Raw genomic sequence first — 21,500 nt, 5'->3', positions numbered from 1 at the left:
ATCACCCAGGGATGTGCAAATTACTTTCAGAAGAGAGCTTTGCTATGAGGTAAAATAGGTCCCCATGTAGTGCTTCACTGCTGACTAGAATGAGGACATTCTCCTGCCTGTGCCTCGGTTTCCCTTTGGAAATTGAAGGGCTTGTAGCTCTTGCCACCTAGCTTAAGTGCTTTCAGGGCCAGGAGTTTATTCATGCCCTTAGAGGGCAGTTCATAAAGGCAGGGATGTGGCTTTGAGGTTGATGCAAGGGAGGGGAGTGTTTCTGAGGGTTAATGTCTTGTGTTTTCCCCCTTTTCTTGAATGAGAGCAAGCGTTTTTCTAGGAGGAAGGTCCAGAAAAATGTATTAGTTTTAAGATGGAAAGAGCTGGTATTAGAGCCAGTCTATCACTACAGCCACCTTCATCTGACCTGTGGGTTAAAAAAACACCACCAGAGGAGGATAAAGCTTGTTAGGAAGGAAAAGCCCCTTCAACAGCAGGGAATTGCTGCCTATGAAGCAAGTGCTTTTGCAGGTTTCCTTCTGGGGGGCTGTGAGACGCAATACTTCAGTCTAGTGGGACATGATCATTTAGAGCTGCATGACCCCAAGGACTAGAGGAGATTTCAGCTCATCAGCTGTGAGGGTTCAGCCTAATGGGAAACCCAGCATCTTCATGGAGGTATTCATCACCTGACAGCACCCATCCCTAAAATGCTCCCCCCACCATAAAATGTAATTACAAACCACTTTAATTACATACATTTCTAAATCGGCTTTCTTGGCAAGAAAACATAGGGTTTTGAAATCTCCCTTTAATTAACATAACGTGTGTTAGAAAGCAGTAGATCTAGGCCATTATTTGGGCTTAACAGTCCCTCAGTTCTCATGCTCCTGAGTCCCTGGGAGAGTGTCAATGCAATGGTCAGTCTCCCTTTCAAATGCTGTGTCTGGACCACATGCAAGGCCAAGACTGCCCTTTCAGAACAAGGATTCCATTCTGAGGTACTGTTGGAGGACCCTCCTTAGAAGTCCAGCTGTCAAAAATTAACTCCTGTTTCCACTTGTGTAAATCCATTAACTTTTCCCACTCATTGCACTTCCATTTCTTGCTACTTTCGTTGCTGGCAGTACTCCATCTCTGACAGCCTTGCCTTTAAATCCATACTTACTCTCCTATCTGTCTTAACTCCGCCTGATGGAGCCCTCTGTTCTTTCATTGACAGACACTGCACTTCTTTGTGCAGAGGCACAGGGAGAAGTCACCAAGGAGAGTGTTACCTGCCAGTGAGATCTTTGTGCACTTTTTAGCAACAGTCATGAGCTTTCCTCTATTTCTGATGTGCATTGGAGCATATTCAGGGCAAGGGAGACAGGGGCAACACAGTATCTTTACGGGCTGAGGGTTAGCCCTGTGTTTTGTACCTGACATTTCCAGGCCCATCTGGAAACTAATTGGTCCTGATGTGAAAATGATGTGGAGGTGGTGCATGTGGAGGGTGCTTCTTCATCAAAGGGAAAAACTAGAATGTCCTCCTACAATGTTCATAGAAACATAAGAATGGTTTGGGTTGGAAGGAACCTTAAAGATCACCTAGTTCCAACCCCCTGCCACAGGCAGGGACAACTTCTACTAGACCAGGTTGCTCAAAGCTTCATCGAGCCTGGCCTTGAACACTGCCAGGGATGGAGCAGCCTCAGCTTCTCTGGGCAACCTGTGCCAGGGCCTCACCACCCTCACAGTAAAGAATTTCTTCCTAATATCTAAATCTACCCTCTTACAGCTTAAAGCCACTCCCCCTTGTCCTATCACTACATACCCTTGTAGAAGTCCCTCTCCAGATTTCTTGTAAGCCCTCTCTAGGCACTGGAAGGCTGCTGTAATGCCTCTCTGAAGCCTTCTCTGCTCCAGCCTGAAAAGCTGAACTCTCTCAGCCTGTCTTTGTAGGAGAGATGCTCTAGCCCCCTGATATTCTTTGTGGCCCTCCTCTGGACTTGCTTTAACAGATCCACATCCTTCTCATGTTGGGGGCCTCAGAGCTGAATGCAGTACTCTGGGTGGGGTCTCAGAGAGCAGAGTAATTCTTTACTATGTGCCCTTCTCTGGTCTCCAGTGTCCCCTCCCTTCTCAAGACCCACTATATTCAATGAGGATCACTTCAGAGACACCTAAAATGGCCTTCTCATATCTGGACTTTGGCCTCTGCCAACATGGAAACTCATCTACTACTGATGAAACTAATAAGATTATCAGGCTCATACGTGACTTCACTGCCTGCGTTGTATTCATGCAGTATTTGTATATTTTCCTGCTGATCCAGAAAAAAACTGCTGTAGCTGAGAAAGATACGTGGGCAGCCTAAGATGTTAAATCCTAAGATACAGATTTGTAAGAATTTGGAAAAGCAAGTCTCAGATGTTCAAGATGTTTAGTATACTGAAGCAGAGTTGTATCTTAAGCACAGAATTCACAAGGTTCATGTCCTGGACATCCTGGCATGGTGTCACCACACATGACCCCTTTGTGCCACAAATGGGTCATCCTGAGGACAGACATACAAAGTTGCTTCTGTTTTCTTAAGCTGAGTATGGCAGTGTTGTGCCACAATATAATCATGATGGTCCTAAGGGGAATATCCTCAGTGTTTCTGTGTTTTATTATGAATGCTAGTCACTAAGCAAATGCCTGGTGACATGCTATATCCTCTCAGTTCACCTTGATTTGGGGAGCATGGCATATCTCTCAGGATCAGCCCCTAATAGTCTTGTTTAACAACATTATTTTCTCTCTAAATCCCACATCAGCCAAGAGAGAGCTAGTTCAGTACTGTTGCATGTCGCTAAAATAACATACATCTGAGAATGCAGTTAGAGACTTGAAACAAATTTGACTTGACTCAGGAGAGTACTAGAAATATCCAAGGGACCTGTGATTATATACTTTCTCTTTTTTTAATGTCTAAATTCCAGGTCCTTTTAGGTTTGGTATTTCATGATGATTACTGCATTCCTGGATAGTTAAAACCGCTCAACATTTGGCTCAGTGCCTTTTAAAGATATCCTGAAATGCACCATCTATTGCACCTGCTCTATTCAAGTCAGAATTCTGACTAGTCACCCAAGGGGACAAGGAATTCCTTTTGTAGGAGTTAGTGTAGGACTTGTTACCAGGAAAGCTCTATGTTTAGGGTTGTCTAGTCCTGAAGAGAAGTGCTGCGGCTTTTCAAGTTTGAATTTGAAATCCAGCTCCTAAAGGAGGAAAGGTGGGGGCTGTCCTCATCAGCAATTGCATCAGCTGTCTCACATACTTCTGCACATTGACTGGCCTCAAGACTGCTTGTAGAGAAAGCTCAATAAAACAAAGACCTGGATTTCTTACTATACCAAAGTCAATGCAGTTGTACTTCCCTGCTTGGGTGCCTGTTGTAGGACATGCCTGATTTTTCAAGAAAGAATTTCTTCTTTCCTCTTAGCGGAAAGCAAGCTGCCATGGAGAAAAATAAAACATTTTCTCTGTATCAAATAAGAGGCAGCCCATGATCCTTACAGAATGATAGTCAGTGGAAGTTCAGTCCCTGCTTGGGGAGAAAGCAATAGCACAGGGACTCCCTGTGTGAAGAGTATTATGCTTTTTGTTCCAGCCCAAGGCAGCAGATATACTAAGGCACAGCACTCCAGAAGTTATTTCTGATCTCCTTTGAGATGATCATTCCAATCAATATATGGATTATTTCTGGATGCCTGGAGGATGCATAAACCCCACAGGCTTCCCAGCAGCAGCATGCTTTGCATCAGCATATTTGCAACTGCCCAGAAAGAAAGACCAAAGAAAATGTGACAGAGCTCTTTCCAGCCCCCAGCTGTGTGTGCCCACAAGCTTTGTCAACTGAGTTATGGTAATTACATCACTTGAGATTTATTTAATATCTCCATCCGGGAAAAAGAACCAGGAAGTCTGGCTGACAAGCAATCAGAGGGTACTCAGCTGATGAGCAGCTCCCCATCACTAAGAGAGCAGTAGGAACCTGTGATGGATTAGATTTAAAGTAATGGTTTGTCAGAGGGATGGGGCCCATGCCATAGCAATCAGAGCTTCTCTGCACCATTAAGGACCTGTAAGTGGAGCAGGAGGCGCAGTGCAGCTATTGACTGAGCAGGTGGGCTTAAAAATGGGTTTAGGTAACTGTTTACTTCCTTACAGGTGGACAACAAAAAGACATGTTTCTTTGCAGCTTTCTGGCTCTATGATCCTGGCTGTCCATATCAGCATTTATATTGTCTGTCTCTTACATACTTGTGCACAATGGCTGATACGCTTTGTTTAAGCTGTTCAGCTGCAGTCCATGCAGAGCTTTCATGGTTCCATTTGCCTTCTCACCATCTCTACCATTTTTTAAATTTTTATTAAAAAAATAAAATCTGGTATGATTTTTTTGTCAGAACACCACATAGGCAGATCAAGAATCACTGCAGCAATAGCCACCCTTTCTTCCTTTTTTCACCTCCTCTGCACTGAGTGATGGCTTGTACAGAGAGGTGAGGAGGAGGGACATAAACAATAATTCTAGAGCTCTGTAAGACTAGAGTTAGAATATCTGCTGTGAAACTGACCTGGCAGTTGAATCCATCCCAATGCAGGATCTGTAACAGTCAGGCATGCAGGTCTGCGCTGAGATACCTGGGCATCTCCCCTTCTGATTTACTAGTTCGTAGATCAGATGTAGCCAATCAAGAGGAACAGTTCTGCACTCTCAGCTGATGTATCTGTCCTTTCTTTTCTCTCTTTTTGTACCTGAGGAGAGTAGGGGTAGTGTGTGCCAGAGCTGATGCCCCCAGTATGTTTCCTCCCTGTGTTAACCTCATGACTATTAGTGAGCTCAAGAGACACAGCATACCAAACTCCTAGGAGATAGGCCTTTCTGCAGAAGGACAAGGTGTTGTTGAGCATTATCTGCTGCTCGTTGCTTTCCATGGAGCAAAGTTAGGAAGGCCGCATTGGCCTCCTGACAGCCCCCTGCTCTCACTGGGATCTCACGAAAGTGTCTTGCTCCAGCTCTTTCCAGTGCAAGCATTTCAAGCAAGGCACCTTGATCCATACCAAAGTACTTGAATACATCATCCAAGTGTGAAAACATTGGCTGCTGTCCCATTTACCTAAAGAGGAATAATAATACCCAGTCACCTCTGGGAAGCATATGGAACGCTTCTGATTTATTATTTGTTTTATTTATTTTGTCACATTTATCAGCCATTCAACTCTCTGGGCATACAGCCCATACATTAAAAACCAGAATATACTACAAACATCTCTACCCTGAGAATATCCTTTCTGTAAAGCCAGTCATGGGCAAGAGGGAAGGATGAAAGATGCTTTACAGAAGCAAAGAATGACAACAGTATGTATTTTTCTCCAAATCTGTTATTGATGGAACCATTCTAAAAGTGTTGGCAACATCAAGACAAGAAGATGTGGGCAATAAAAGTGTTGGCGACATCAAAACAAGAATATGTGGGCAATAAAAAGCATGGGGGATGTAAAGGCCTCCTGAAGCATGGCTACAGAAACAGCCTCTAGCCAGCCTGTCTCATGTTCAGGAAGTCCCTAGAATGCTCTTTATGTTATTATTTCTCTAATGACCCTATTAGACACATGTGAAATTCTGAGAAGCCTTAGGTATGTTGTAGAGAGCCACACTGGCAGATCTGCCCAGCTGTTCTAAGAAATAGCAAGCTGCAGCGATGAATATATTAGCTTTAGTGCATCCCAATGTGTAATTTATTTGCTGGAAATTAATTTCATGTGCTGGTTTCATTTTCCTGTAGCAAATAATCAGTTTTGCTCCCTTTTTAATTAGGTAACAATATAGATTCCTCTGCTGTTCATGGCACAGTGGTTTATGCATGTCACGTCTTATTCTAAGAGAGACAATTTCAAATGGTTTTCTGGGCCCCAGCACAATTTTTGGGTGACATCAGGTTGTCTATCAGCTGTAGCTCCTTGATCACTGCCAATGAAGGCCTCATACACAAGACCAACTAGAGAAAGAACTCAGCCTGGGCATTGGTATATGTTTTATCCTGCTGCAACAGGAGTGTGAGGAAACCCTATAGAGAAAGCAAATTGAGGACCCTGAAATTTCAATGGTGTTGACATGATGTCAGACACAGGCCCAACTCTGTGTCATTAAATCTGGTGGGTGTTCACTTGTACCTGAGCTGAAACATTGCACTGACATTAGCCAGATTGCATAGACTAGAAGTCTTTGGATCACGTGTATCATTAATACTTTTGGTCCACATCAAACCTAGCACCTTTGTTAGCTCTTCCAGCTGGGATGGCAAGGGCTGACTTTCCCCATGCATTTGGAGGCTGGATGGGGCTGCATGAACACACAGAGCAGGACAATGTGGAAAACCCCACCTCTGCTGATGTTTGCAGAGAGAAGCTAATGGGCTTAAGTAGCAGCTGCTACTTAAAATTAATCAAGTAGTCTGAAGAGAGTAAAAACTATCCCCTTTAGCAGCCACTGGTTACTTTCAGCAAATCTCTAATTAAGAGATAGTGTTTAGGAATATCTGCCCTTCACTGTGCTACAAGGAACCCATATTTCTACTGAAATACATGCTCCTGAAACAAAAGTCCATCAGCAAGCAAACGCTGCTGGAGTGAAATGAAAAAAAAAAATTATCATAGCTATTAAACCATAGAATGTTCCGCAACTAATTAATCTGCTAGGGAAAAGTTTGTTAGTGGGATTTAGGCTTCCTGCTGGGAATCTAAAGCAGACACCACTACCCGAAAAATCGCCGAACAGTCGGTCGCTGCCACCTGCCCCTGAAAGTTTCCTTGCCTCGTAGGTCCCTGCAACGGCTGGTGGGAGGTGAAAACCAGCTTGAAAACGCGCCAGAGCGCAGAGGTTTCGCTGCCTTCCGTCTCCTCTGGGGCAGCGGGGCCGCTCCTGCAGCAGCCGCGCTCGGCAGGGTCGGCTGCAGGGCTCTCCGGCGGCGGAGGGCGGCGGGGCCGGGGCTGCGCAGCGCGGAGGCGCCGCGCCCCGCCCGCGCCTTGTGGAGCTGTCCGCGGTCCGTGGTGCTGAAGCCGCAACGGCCGCCCAGCCCCTTCCTCGCCCCTCCTCCCTTCCTCGCCGGCGTGGGCTCTTGCCGGCAGCCCGGAGCATCAAAGGTTGGGAAGGAACCCATTTCTCCCTTTGATTCTCCCTCTTTCACTCCGCCTTTTTCGCCTTTTTGCTGCTTCCCCCTCTCCCCCTTTTTGTATTTTTTTTTCCTTAAGGCCGGGGGAGGGAGGAGAGCGCAGCCACGTTACACCACTCCCTTCCTGCAAATCCCCGCTTGCACTGCAAACAATCAGCCTTCCCCATTGCATCCGAGTGAGATAGCAACAGCAACATCATCACAGCAAGCCGGATGGGAGAGCGGAGAGGAGGCTGCTGCTGAGGGAGAAAGGCACACAAGCACACATCAGGTCGGTGTTGCCAAAGCGGTGGGAGCCGCACGAAAAATAAGCCATGCTGCCCCGTGTGTCTGGCGCATTGTGCTCCATCCGAGCCTTTTAGGAGGAAGAAGAGAATTATCTGCTCTGATTTTTTTTTCCTCCGCCAACGAGAGTGCGACAGACTTGCAATGGTTGAATGTCAATGCCTGTGAGAGAGAACAACAGTCAGAGGAGGAGGAGGACAGAAGGGGAGGAAAATGAAGGTGGGGACGGTGGTGGAGAGAAAGAAGGAGCCTCGTCCAATGCATCAAGAGGAGGTTCCTGCAGTTGCTGATAGAGCCCTGGCCGCCTCGGCATCCACAATGGTCTGTACAAGCTGCCAATGCGTTTGATGACGTTCCTGTTTTGTGAAAGGAGGAAAGGAAACGTGACCATGTAAGATCCACGTTTCCCCGGTCAATTACATGCGAAGAATAGATCCGATTTCGACGGGATTTTTTTTTTGGTCCAGGATGGTAACAGCTTAGGGAATAATACAGCCGCCTTCCCTCACCAATTTTGCTCTAATTTTTTTTTTTTTTTTGTGGTCCATACAGCTGCTGGAATAGAGAAGGTCAGAATATATAAATATATATAAAATATATATGATATATATATTATATATATAAATATATTTATCTCAGTACGTCTGGGATTAAGCTCATTGAATGCTAATTATTTCTTTCAGGACTTTTAATATTTGCAATGAAATCTTTTAAAGGCAACGGTAAAATCTGAAGCCACCTGGGAGTACAGTGTCGGAAACGTAGGGTGTTTTCCCATAAACAATGTGAAGGTCTTTTTTTTTTTTTTTTCTCAAAGAGGCGATTTTGATAATAACAACAGCTACCAATTTTGCATTTGGATAGCCAGACCAGCTGCTATTTTGTCTGGGTGCACACCGGGTCTCGTGTGATCGGGTTTTATTTTTCAATTGAAAAAAAAAAAAATATATATATATATAAAATAGAAGAAAAAGGAAAAAATACTTGAGATGCCAAATACTGTCGAAAGAACCATATTCTTCCTCCTCCCCACACCCACCGGAGAAGACGTGGACCTTTCTTTTTTACAGGCTTAGGAGTTGGGAAGATCGGGGGCTTTCTCCCGAGCCCGCAGCCCGCGCCCCGGACCCGCGGGCGTGGGAGATTCATTTCCTCCTCCCGCTGATTTCTAAACAAACTTGTGGAGGGGGGAAAGGATCCCCCCGGAACGCAGAGCCGGGCGGGGGGGCTGGCGGTTTGGGATATTTTGTTTATTTTGGGGGATTTTTGTTATTGTCATCCTCGCCGGACTACCGCGGGCTGCTGGGGGCATTCACCCCTCGTCCTCGGCCCCCGCTTGTGTCGTTTTTCCGCCGGCCAGCGCTCCCCCCGCCGGCACTGAGGCTGCAGCGGAGCCCCCCCACCCCGGCCGCGGGGCGCCCGGCTCCTGCCCTGTTCTTTCCCGCCCCGTCCCCGCCTGCCAAGGAAAGGCACATGTTAATTCCACCCGGCGCGGTCATTTTCTGTTACTGCTGCTGCGGGCTCCTCCGTCCGAGACAGATGTTGCGAAACCAAGGCCTCCTCAAGTGCCGCTGCCGCATGCTCTTCAATGACCTGAAGGTCTTCCTGCTGCGGAGACCCCCCGCGCCGCCGCCGCCCTCCCCGCCGCCGCCGCTCCCCATGCTCGGCGGCGCAGAGGCGGCGGCGGGAGCCCCGGCGGGGGCCGCACCGCTCGTGGGGCGCGGGCTCGGCTGGCGGGCGGCGGGCGGCGGCGGCGGAGCGGGCAGCCCGGCCGCCGAGGAGTGGGGCAGCCCCGCCGGGGAGCCGCCCGCCTCCTTGCCCAGCAGCACCTCCTCGGATGACTTCGGCAAGAGCAAGGCCGAGGACCGCTACTCGCTGGGCAGCAGCGTCGACAGCGGCATCCGCACCCCGCTCTGCAGGATCTGCTTCCAAGGGCCGGAGCAGGTGAGCCCGCTGGGGGGCGGGGGATAACGGAGGAGCAGCGATGCTCTGGCCTGCGGGAAGCGGGGCCTGCTGCTCGCAGGGAGCAGGACCTCAAAACCCAGAGGGCATCTTGGCCTCTGCCCAGGGCCTGGACTCCAGGATTTTGTGCCTCGGTGGTGTTTCCCAGGGAACTGTGGGGTGGAGGCTGGCTCCATCCCTCTCTGCTACCCGGCAGCCTTGTCTCAGAGCCGTGCAGCCCTGGCATGGAAGGGACTCATGGACTCCTTTACGGGGCATGTGTACGTTGTCAGGGGGGCTTTTTGTCACCTCCTGGGTGCCCAGTTGCAATGAACGCAGAAGTGGTGCAAAAGATGCATTTAATGTGCTGTTTGCTTTTAAAAATACAACTTCAGTCTGTATAAACACATGGCAGGAGGCAGCCCCACTTCATCAGTGGTTCCCAGGGATGGCTAGTGGGAGCTCTTCAGGTTTACCTTTGCTCTTGTGCTCCCAGTTGCACTAGCTGGAGGAGAAAAGACTGCTGGTTGCATCTGGATCTGCTGAAGCTGCAGCCTTGAGATGCTTCTTGGTACAAACTGAGGTTAGGCCAGTGAAGTTTCCCTCCACCACACAGGAGAATGAACCAAATGCAACGTCACTAGAACTAAGGTGCCACCCTGGGGTGTTACTCTCCCTGTTTATGACAATTCAAAACAGTTCATATATTTTCAGTCTGGCAACTTCCTTAGAGGGACACACACAGCAATATTTGTACCCAATGTGACATAGCTGCAGGTGGCAAGGAAGGCTGCAGACCTCTGCTTGTGAGATCAAGCCCGGATATGCGATAAACTTTATTTCTCAGGATAGCCTTGTTACCTGTGATAAGGGATCCTTGCACGAGAAAGGGTTGTGATGTTTGGCTTGGCTGATACCCATTTCCATTTTATGCACAGATCCTGGCATGTAAGGCGATGCATTGAAATCTTGGACAAAACAGGTTTTGCCCCATGCCTTCTTTCCCATTCATAGACCTATGTGGTCTGTGAAAGAAAGCCAGTGCTAATTTGAGAGTGGCCATGCTCTAGCACACATCCTGCCTGTCCCAAGGCTGCTCACGTCTATAATGCAGTGATTGTGCCTTCCCTTGTGTTGGTCTGAGGATGCTGGTGATGGGGGCTGGGAGGTGGGGAATGGGCTTCCATTCTTCTCTGGGAGAAGAGGGGCCTGCCACCAGCTCATCAGAATATCCACAGCCCTGCTGGATGTGTCCATACCAAGGGTTCCATAGATCATAGCTCAGTGTTCAATGAAGTGTAGTCTTCTCTATGGTTTATGCAGCTGACTGATAGATGTGAGACATGGTTTTCACCACAAGCTTTCAGATTGGGGTGGGGGAAATAATTCTTTTTTAAGGATGCTGTATGCTTTCCTCACTTGACTGTCTCCTCCCCATCTCTTCTAAAAGTTGGAAGCCATGCGACTCACTTCATTGGGATTTGCATTATTCCACATTTCTAGTACTCTTCCTTGGCTTGCCATTCTGCCTGCGTACACCAGACATAGCGCCTGCAAGATTGGCTTATGTGTCTGAGCAAATAGAGTCTAAGCAGAATTGAAATAGAGGTAACTTGCTTCCTTGGAGAACATTAGTGCTTGAAAATAATCGGATGCTAATTCTCACACTGAAAACCTGTGTAGGTTGCATTGTAAGAGTGAGATTATTTGCTGACCATCTGCCAGCCTACCTGAGTGAGAAGCTGAGCAGACGTGACTGGTGTCTAATTGCATTTCACCAGGATTTCTCTTCTTTGCTTCTCACAGTTTCTGACCAGTATAATAAGACATTGAGAGCTGGATTCTGCCACTTGTCCTTGAACAGCACCTTATTCCATAAATAATATTTTCTTCACCAGCATGGCTTGAGGAGAATCTGAAACCCTTTTCTCTGCAGCAGCTGGGAAGTGCAAGTCGTTATGGAGGCCCAACTCCTCATGGAGGCCCAAATCGTGGGGTTTTAAAGCACATCTACGTCCTGACACAGCTTCCTAGAAGTATGGTTCAGAATAACTGAGAGCTGAATCAGTTCAGCTGATGTTAAAACCTGCAGTTTGGTTTATTTGGCCCCTACATCAATAAAACTCCAATAGGGCTAAATCCCGAATTCCTTGTTCCTTTTTTACTATGGTGGTTTACTATTTCCCATTTATTTTCCAACTCAACAGCTGAGCAAAGACTCTTCATGGTTTGGACCCTCACAACTATAAAAGTCATAGATGCACATTATTGTATTCCACCCCTGCCAAGATCATCATAAAAATTTATCCACTTGGAAAGAAAATATAATTGCTAGTTCTTTACTCTGCAGATTAATAACAATGACAGATATAAACAGTGTTTTATTTACCTGTCAAAAACATCTGAAACTGCTGCAGCTGTGGGCAAATTTGCGAGGCTGCATCACAGTACGAAGAACAAAAGCCTTCATTATGAATTGACTGTTAGGCACTTTAAGCTTATTTACCCAGATAAAATGACAGTGAGCCTCCAAAAGATGTTTTAATCCTGTTTTGATTTAAAAAAAAAATATTAAAAAATACAACAGCCAAAGAGGTTTCTTACTAATCTGGCTTTGCAAGCAGGTTTTATTTAATATCTAATGCAAAGCAAAATCGGTAGGGATTTTCACTTTAAATTTATGATTGCCCAACATGCATGATACTTCAGGCTACTGAATTGCTTATATCTTAAGCTCCTCATGTTTGTTTGTGGCTCTTCTGGGTAAGCTGATTCATTTTAAAATGTGCTGAGGACTGTAGGAAGGAGTAAAGCTCATTATCATGAAACTGTTCTGATACTTGCATGTTACTCAAGAGAAGCCAGGGATGAATATGAGAAAGACTGGGTCTGATGACCAGGTGATGACAGAATTTAGGCTCCTGTTTTGAAGGCGTGAAAAGCAAGCCCTGCTCAGGTCTGGCAGTTGAAAAAGGCAACTGCTTTTATTGAAAATGGGAGCTTAACATCAAGAAAGCTGATGGGCTGAACTCTGCCCTTGGTAATGGCATTGCCTTTCAGGGCCTTGATCGGCATTTTTAAAGGTTTCACTGATTGAACATCCTGCACCATTGTGTCAGCTAATTCTGAGACCCTGGATTGATGTCAAAACTCTGAAGAGAAAATGAGAAAGATAGATGCTGGAGTATTTGCTTCTGTTTTAGTTAATGCTCAGTGTTTGCAGAATTTTGTCTGCACTCCTGGATCTCTGACAGTGTTTTGCAAGAGAAAGAAACTCAGGCGAGCTCTGCTCTCACAAATGTTTCATGGTATTTGGTATGGTTCCAGGTTGAAAGCAAGTCATGGGGAGTAGCAGGAAAAGACATGGGTGAAAAGCCTCTTCACATCAGTGGATAAACTGTTTGCCCATGTCACAAGGAGTTAGCAGTACTGTGGAGTTTAGGATCTCAAAGATGGTAGTAGCTGTGCTAAAACTAAATAGAAAAGCATTCTTAAATGAAACTGAATTCATTTCAAAATCAGTGTGTCTCAAGGACTGCTTGTTAGGCTGTCAGTTAGAGTGTGTGCACATCTTTTCTTACCTGTCAGTTTCTGTCTGTGTTTCTCTATTTCTCTGTTCTGGGAAAAAATGCTGTAAAGATGGAGATTTAAAAAGTCAGTGCAGATAGGACTGACTGGCTAAGGAGGTTCAGAGAGAACAGACTGTGAAGTCTTTTGCCTGCAGGCTGCTAGTTTGGACCTGGCTTGGCATTCAATGAAAGTGTTTGCAAATAAAGTATTCTTCCCATCAAAGTCCCCTCCAGACTTTAGGAACACCAGCTCATTAATACAAGAACATGAAAACCTCCAAGAAAATTGGAAGATAAGACAACTTAAGATGGATATTGGGACATGCATTTCCGTGTGATATGTAATGAGACTATGGACATTAGCGTGACAAAGAAGTAAACTTAAGTCTAATTAAGGTTTGCAAAGCCATGTGGTTACTAAGAGTATCTAGAGTAATTGCAATTAATGATAACACTTCTGAAAGTAAAATTCATGCTTTAGGTCTGAAGCCAATCTAGAGGTGATGGTAACACTGAAGAGGAGAGCCCTGGGGCTATTGTCTATAGCCTGACCTCACCAGGCCCTTGTGCATGGGCAGGACCCAACTCTCAAAATGCTTGTTTGGACTTCATGCCTGTGTAAATGTAATGTCTTCCCCATGTGGACACCTGCTATGCTCAGGACCTCTCTAGAGTTAAAGTGACGCTGAATTAGTCTGGATTAGCGCATAGTTCTTGGGGTCCCCTGTGTAGGATTACTGAATGGTTAGTACCATCAAATGGTTGGTTGTTAGCATGTGTTGCTTGAAACAGCTAGTGAGAATCTCAGCCCTGCTCCCTGTACAAATACAGACATAGGCAAAAGCTATCATTAGCTTCCTGCCTGGTGGTGTCTGCAGAGAAGGCATGAACTAAGCCAGGAAATATTGCCACTCTACAGCCTGTGACAGAATTCAGGGCATGACCATGATAATGATTCAGCAGCAGAAGAAATAACTGTGCAACCAGCATCACAAGCATGTCCAAAGCCAGGGATACTCAAGAAGGGGGATGCTGGTGTTTGCTGGGGTCTGTCCAAACTGCCTAGACCGTCAGGACACTGTCTGCAAACATGTTGAACCACATAAGGATGCTGCAGGCTTCTCATCCATGTCCTTTCCATAGGTACGTTTCCACAGGATTCATTTACTTAGTGTTGAAAGAAGAATCATTCATTGGAAAGCAGCCAGTCCTGCTAAAACTGAACACAAGACATGCCAGGATGCAGCGCTTTAGATTTCAATCAGTAGGTCATAATTTATGTTGAAAAGGAATGGAAGATACTTTATGTGACATTCAGTCCACTCCTCTGCTTTCCCATCTTTGAATTTTAACACCTCTACAGCTAACTGTCCCATTTCCACTGTCCCAGGATCAAATCTGTACTGTGCAGACAGAACATTTTTGGCTTTGGCAAAACCTTTGCTTGAGCCATCAACTGAATGGAGCCCAGGATGTAATATATTTTAGATTTAGACTGTTGCCACAGAGTTGATTGGCAAAGCTCCCATTAACTTCAACAGCAAAAGAGTAGGCATCCAGTAGCAGGGACTTGACCCTCGTATTTCAGTAATGTTGTGAACCCAGTGGGATTTCTATAAATAATAGTGAGGGCCACTAATCCTGTTGACTTTTAATTGCTCCAGGAGACAGGGCTTTCACCTTTTGTGCCTGCTGAAACTCTGATGCCTGACCCATTTATTTCAGTGCCACTAGATAGCCTGAGGAGCAGTTTTTCTTTTCTTTCACTTTTCCCCATATAAAAGGCTTCACGAAGGAACTTGTCTGTGTTTGTGTCACTGTTTCCTAAATATACATTTCAGGCTATGATTAACAGTAGCAGATGTCAGTTAGTGACAGAACAAGCAATGCAAAAGCATGTAGCTCCATTGTTTGCATCTGTAGAGTCACTGTTTTTTCCACAAAGGCAACGCTTGCTCCTGGAAGGCCTCTGTTCATACAAAACTGAATTGCATTCAAGTTGTCTTTCAAGTAAAATTCATACTCAGTGAGGGCCTCCTCTGTGTCAGCCTTTTGCTCACATTGGTATTTTGCCATTCAGGGTTAGCCTAGTCCAGAAGTTAGGAATATGGTTGTGCCAAAAATCTGTGATGCTGTGTGTCTGCACATCACTCCTGTGCCTGGAGTATGATAGCAAGATAGACTATAATAATTATAGATCCATACCTGTGGCCACCACATCCCTTTTATTAGCTGATTGCTAAAGGAATAAAGCCAGGGGATGGTGTTAGATGTTAGAGTTTATGTTAATCAGCCCTTCTCTAAACCTACTGGCCCATTTCAGCTAGATTTGGCAGAGAATGCGCATCTGAAAGGAATTAAATTCCTGAAAGTTCCATGAAAACTGGCTGAATGAAAAAGAGGAAAGCTAGAAACATCATATTGTGGGAGAGATTACAGCACTGGCCACGCAACACACTAGGTAAAGTCTATGCAGGACAGAGCTTCAGCAAGAGCAACAGTTCTAACAGAATGTGTATCCCATTAGACAAAAAAAACCAACCCAACATGATATGGTTTCCATGGGAAACCAGACTCAAACAGTACTCACAGAATAGCTTGTTACCTTTTTATTTTTCTCCTTTTCGTTTGTTAATTAGGGTTACTTGCCTAAAATGAATTGCTTGTTGCTGAAGACATTCTTAGCTTAGCCATCTTTCCACAGCTGACCTATAATCCTTTTCTGATTTATCACTGGTTACAGTAGAACAGATTTCATTGTTGGATGTGGAGAGTGATGAGCGATGGATTTCTTCTGGTGAGGAAAATAACAGCAAGACCTGGAATACTATATAGATAATAAATCGGCTGTCCCTATGCTCCTTTGTGAAAAAGTGATAAGACAAAATGTTGGTGGGCAGATTGATTCTAATGGCAGGGCCCAGATCTTGAAATCTTCACACATCTTTTCTTCTGTCATATAATTTCTTTTTCTTTGCATCCTTTGGTGGTTTTCTCTTAACTGTTCTTTCTTTTTCTTGGCCAAGGTCAATCGACACATCAGTGGTTTCACTCGTCCTGTCTGACTATTCTGCACAGGTTGTCCTATGGTCTGTGTACCTTCTTGTCCAAGCACCCTCTGTTTGCAGCATGAACAATGTTGTCATCACTCACAATAGTCACACAGGTTTAACCTGCTTCCCTGAGTGAGAGTGAGGGAAGGGATAGTACAGATGGGAGAATGATAAGCAAAAATATGGTTTACATGTTGCTTTATTCTTTCTACGTGTGATGAAGAAACCAGGATGTGCTTGGGGAAAACTGTATAAACTCCATGAATGAAAAGGTTATTTCAATCTTGAATGAGTCCTGAGAAAGTTTTGTCTCCTCTGTAGAAGAACTCTGTAGGGAACTTCCACTGTGGATGGAGAATAGGATTGTCAGCCATCTCTTTTACCATGGACTCATAGATGTTTTAGATAGCCAGCTGCATGTACAAGTCAACTTTGCAGAATATGAGAGAGAAAATTAACTTGATATCCCACCAGTTTAGGACGCCAAAGACTGGTCCTGTCTTTGTGGTGTCCCACTGTGCCATGTTGCTCTAAGCAGAAGTTTATCAAGGATTGCTCGATTGACAGTGTTTCTGTTTTAGGTAAGGCCATGCAGTCACCATTTCCGTGCAAAAAAGATTGTGTCGTTAGCTAAGAGATCCAAGTAAGAAGCACCTTTAAAGTTTGTAGTGCATTGAACATTTGGAGGGGTTTGTCCTCACTGGATGCAGACAGTTCTGTAGCTGTAGCCTCTGTAAAGTCATTCCCTGATGTTACCATCATAACCTCTGGTACTATGTGGGTTTAGCGTCTGTTACTTAATCCACTGATCATACCCAAGCACTAGGCAATGCTCAGGTCTCTAGAGATTAATTAGTTCACCCATCCAGAATCCTGACAGAGGTTGAACTAACCAGTTCTCAAGGGTGATCATGGTTGGAGACTACATCTTTCCTGCTGCAACCCATTTCTTCTTGCCCTGCCCATCAGGAAGAAAGCAGATTATTTTTACTGTTTTTTTTTTTCCAAGCAGTAATTTAAGGTATTATCCAGTAGTTACATATAAATACAGTCAAAATTCATCCTTTGAGAACATCACAAATTTAAGTGACAACTGAAGCCGTAACACTGCTTGTTATTCTCTAGACCAAACAATCCAAATTCTGCCTTTGCTCTAGACCTTTAATAATCCTTGGTATTATCCTCTGGGTTCTCACCAAATGGTCCATCTTTTGTTTTAAATGCATTGTCTAAAGTTGGAAACTGTTCTCAAGCTGAGTCTTCCTCAGTGCTGAGCAGTACAGAAAGTTTTTGAATCCCGTTTAACAGGTAACAGATGTCATCCATTCCAAGGCTGTTTGCCCTATTTATTTATTTATTTATTTATGGTTCAGCAGATTATTGATTGTTACTCAGCTCATGGTCCTGTATAATCTTTATGTCCTCCAGTTCTGCTTCTGGGCCAGTTCTCCTCCACCCTGGCTCTGTGCATTTGGCACTACTGCCTTGGTGGAGGACCTGTACTTGGCCCTGCTGAACTGCATCCTTTTTTATCCAGTCCTCTCCTCCACAGTAGCTGCCCCTAATGCAGTAAGCATTAACTCTATTGAACCTTCCATGTCATTAATGACTTGAGCTTGTCTGCCTTGAATCCTGAGGAGAGTTGGGAGGAAAAGGCTGGAAGAGCAGCTATGCTTTTCTTTAAGGATCCCTTGGCTGCCAGAGATGAGACTTAGGACTGGGGCTGGTCCTGTCACTGCTCCATTATAGCCACATGGAGGAGGAGAGAATGAATCCCCTTTACTTCAGTTCATGTGTCTGTTCTCTGCCCTCAATTAAAGCTACTCTCAGCATGATGGAATATGACCTTTCCTGACAGATGCAGACCTCTAGCCAGTCCTGCCTGGAAAGTTGTTCCCACCACCCATTTCCCTCCTGCTTCTCTAATCACTTTATCATTGATAGGGTGGCTCACATTTCCTCCACAATCCCCTAACAGTGTCCGACAAAGCTCCTTTCTCCTTCTCCTTCCCATATTTCTTCAGCTCATCCACATCCTCCATAATGTCAGCCCTTATGGCTGGCTCTGCAGTCTTGATTTGCTTCAGTCCATCAGATTTACACAGTATGTTAGAGATTGGAAGGGACCTCAAAAGATCATCTAGTCCAATCCCCCTGCCGGAGCAGGAACACCTAGATAAGGTTACACAGGAACGTGTCCAGGCGGGTCTTGAATGTCTCCAAAGAAGGAGATTCCACAACCTCCCTGGGCAGCCTGTTCCAGTGTTCCGTCACCCTCACTGAGAAGAAGTTTCTTCTCAGGTTTAAGTGGAACCTCTTGTGTTCCAGTTTGTACCCATTTCCCCTTGTCCTTTCATTGTTTGCCACTGAGAAGAGCCTGGCTCCATCCTCGTGACACTCCCCCTTTATATATTTATATACACTAATAAGGTCACCCCTCAATCTCCTCTTCTCCAAACTATAGAGACCCAGCTCCCTCAGTCTTTCCTCATAAGGGAGATGCTCCACTCCCTTAATCATCTTAGTTGCCCTGCGCTGGACTCTCTCCAGCAGGTCCCTGTCCTTCTTAAACTGAGGGGCCCAGAACTGAACACAATATTCCAGATGAGGTCTCACCAGGGCAGAGTAGAGGGGAAGGAGGACCTCTCTCGACCTACTAACCACCCCCCTTCTAATACACCCCAGGATGCCATTGGCCTTCTTGGCCACAAGGGCACAGTGTCGGCTCATGGTCATCCTGTCGTCCACCAGGACCCCCAGGTCCCTCTCCCCTACACTGCTCTCTAACAGGTCGTTCCCCAATCTATACTGGAACCTGGGGTTGTTCCTGCCCAGATGCAGGACTCTACACTTTCCCTTGTTATATTTCATCAAGTTATTCCCCGCCCAACCCTCCAGCCTAATTTTTTTTTTCTTGTATCCAGCATTTTCCTCCATGTCCATCCTTTTTCTGCCTCTTTCTAGTGCTAGCACTGTCACATGGGGCATTAACCCTCCCCTCAGCTTGAGCTTGTTTCCTCTCACATTCCACCTGTGTATTCATGTTGTGCCCAGATCTTTGTTTTCTTTCTTTGGGTTGCATAGACACTTGCTTGGATGCTCATTTCTTGTCTTCATGTCTGTGATCCCTTCTTCTACACCTTACCAGCAGAGGCATTGCCCTGCTTCAGATGAGTCAAAACCAAGGTGCAGAGATCACTTCTTTTACTGGTATTTTGGTGGAAGAAGTGGTTTTCCTGAGAACTTCCATATGCACCTCTGCTCCCATCACTGTTCCCTGTCCTTACCCATGTAGGTCCTGTGGTGTTTTTTACTCCAATTCCCAGTCTTTGGGAGAGAAAAAGAAGAAGGCTCAGTGGATGGATCTGATAAAGACATAACATACATCATTGGCACACAGGAATTCTGTGGATGCTTCACCCACATCAGCACCTGCCTTTGCAATTTCATGCAGGTAGTGAACTAAAGCTCAAAGGATGGCTTGTACTTTCTGCAAGTATAGGGCCATGAACTAAAGCTGCTCCTCCAAGCACCCCAGCACTTTCAGTTGTGTCAGGTCATCTTCTCAGCCTGTCTGGTATCTTGCATGACCTTGCCCTGATTGATGAATGAGGCACTTTTCCTTTCCTTTTCTCCTTGTTAAGCACACTAGGACCTGTCAGGATTAAAGGTGCTGGAGAAGTACAAGCCGATTATTATCCCGTTCCAAGTGATATTAAAAGAACATTAAGATGGATCAAATGATCATTCAAGAAAAGCAGATAATAATAAAATACTCTATCAGAGAGAAATAGCAGTTAAGTAATTAAAGAGAGGGTTTGCACAAGAGGCAGAAGTAAAGTTATGGGTGCTTCTGACCTCTAGACCATTCTTTATTTTAATACTGTGGTAACCTTTGGAGGATGTCACTACGTCAAGCATTGCACCACAAAGTGAAACAAAGGCTTTTCTTGCCCTAAAGAGTTCACATTTTAGAACATAAAACACCAACATTTCCTTAACACTGAAGAGAGGTGAATTTTTATAACATTTAGGGCCAGGGGGGGTTATTGGGCTACCCTAGTCTGAACCTTGCTGTAATAGCAGTGAAATAAATCCCCTCAATCAAATTCCTGCTTGAAGTGTAATAGCTGTGCAAGGACTGGAGAAGAAATACCCCATCTTGATTTTAAAACAATGGAAATTGTTGCAATGCTGAAGGAGAAAAAAAATCTGGGGAAACATAGAACTGAAACTCTCTTTGAATATGAACTTTTGTGTTTTCTGTTACGGAAAGGACTGTGTACTCTATGCATCCTTAGTAACCAGCTTCAGAAACTCTTGGGCTGGCTGGCAGAGATTTTCTTCATAGAAAAAGTTCTGTGTTTGAAGACAGTTTTATTCCACATCAGATTAAAAGCAAGAAACCTGCAACCTGGGAAAACAGGCATGGAATTCAGTTAGTTAGGAAAAACTAGTTCATGGCCTCCTCTGACATATGAGAGCAGAAGTGCTGTCACCTACATTTAACCCACATTTGGAACATTTTCTTCATAGACAGGATGGCTACATCATTTCTAAGAAAACCATTTCCACAGCCCCATAGCCTGCAGTGAGGACTCCTACTTAAATCCAGCTTTTGCTAAGCTGCCAACTGCTATAGTTATTCTTTTTCCCAGTACTTACGGATTTATTTCTTGCCCTTCTTGCAGATGTGAAAGTCTGCAGGGGATCCCCTGGCCTTCCCATCCTGCAGCTATTCAAGAGATTTATTCTTTCTTTTTTTTTTTTTTTCTTAGTGTTGCCAGACAAGATCTTCATCTCTTTGAAGGTGTGCTCAAGCATGTGATGCAAATGTCTGGTGAAGGTGACAATGCTGAGCGTTACAGCTCAGGTCAAACAAAATCACACAACCCCAGAATAATTTAGGATGCATTCTGTTGGAATGATGGTACGGCCCGGCACAAGCAATCCAGGAGGTTCCTCGATTGTGTGGAAGACAACTTCCTTCTGCAAGTAATAGAGGAACCGACATGGAGAGCTGCCATGCTTGACCTTGTGCTCATCAACAGGGAAGGGCTCGTTGGAAATGTGGCACTGCAGGGCAGCCTTGGATGCAGCGACCACAAGATGGTTGAATTTGAGATCCTTAGGACAGTGAGAAGAGCGTGCAGCAAGCTCACTGCCCTAGACTTCAAGAGAGCAGACTTTGGCCTCTTCAGGAACCTGCTTAGTAAGGTTTCATGGGATATAGCCCTAGAGGGCAGGGGGGCTCAAGACTCTTGGTTGGTCTTCAAGGATCACCTGCTACAAGCTCAGGAGTGTTGCATCCCAACTAGAAGGAAGTGCAGCAGGAGGGCCAGGAGACCTCCTTGGATGGATAAGGAGCTGCTGAGGAAAATTCAAATGAAAAAAGAGTCTTATAGAAAGTGGAAGCAAGGACAGGCGGCCTGGGAAGAGTACAGGGATGTTGTCCGGGAAGCTAG

The 21,500-nt window shown here is 45.3% G+C and overlaps 2 protein-coding genes across 3 annotated transcripts in view; one reads left to right on the top strand and one right to left on the bottom strand.

The window, feature by feature from the left end:
- SMARCAL1 (SWI/SNF related, matrix associated, actin dependent regulator of chromatin, subfamily a like 1) overlaps positions 1-7,175 on the bottom strand; it is a 62,391-nt gene extending 55,216 nt beyond the window's left edge. The window contains exon 1 of the mRNA XM_061369959.1: positions 6,775-7,175. Coding sequence (XP_061225943.1) covers positions 6,775-7,175 — 401 coding nt within the window. The remainder of the gene's footprint in view (positions 1-6,774) is intronic.
- Positions 7,079-21,500, top strand: part of MARCHF4 (membrane associated ring-CH-type finger 4) — a 110,318-nt gene continuing 95,896 nt past the window's right edge. Inside the window, exons 1-2 of one of the 2 annotated variants that reach the window (XM_061370152.1) lie at positions 7,079-8,041; positions 8,156-9,416. In XM_061370152.1, coding sequence (XP_061226136.1) covers positions 8,946-9,416 — 471 coding nt within the window. In that variant the 5' untranslated portion in view covers positions 7,079-8,041; positions 8,156-8,945. Of the gene's footprint in view, positions 9,417-21,500 lie in introns of both variants that reach the window. The other variant, XM_061370153.1, reaches the window with a different exon arrangement.

Source organism: Neopsephotus bourkii, unplaced genomic scaffold (genome assembly GCF_033783945.1).
Source record: "Neopsephotus bourkii isolate Nb327-2 ecotype Australia unplaced genomic scaffold, CSIRO-AGI_Nbou_v1 NB_1526, whole genome shotgun sequence".
NCBI classification, from domain to species: domain Eukaryota; kingdom Metazoa; phylum Chordata; class Aves; order Psittaciformes; family Psittacidae; genus Neopsephotus; species Neopsephotus bourkii.
The sequence above is the reverse complement of the archived record's forward strand: the minus strand, read 5'-3'. Positions and strand labels throughout refer to the sequence as shown.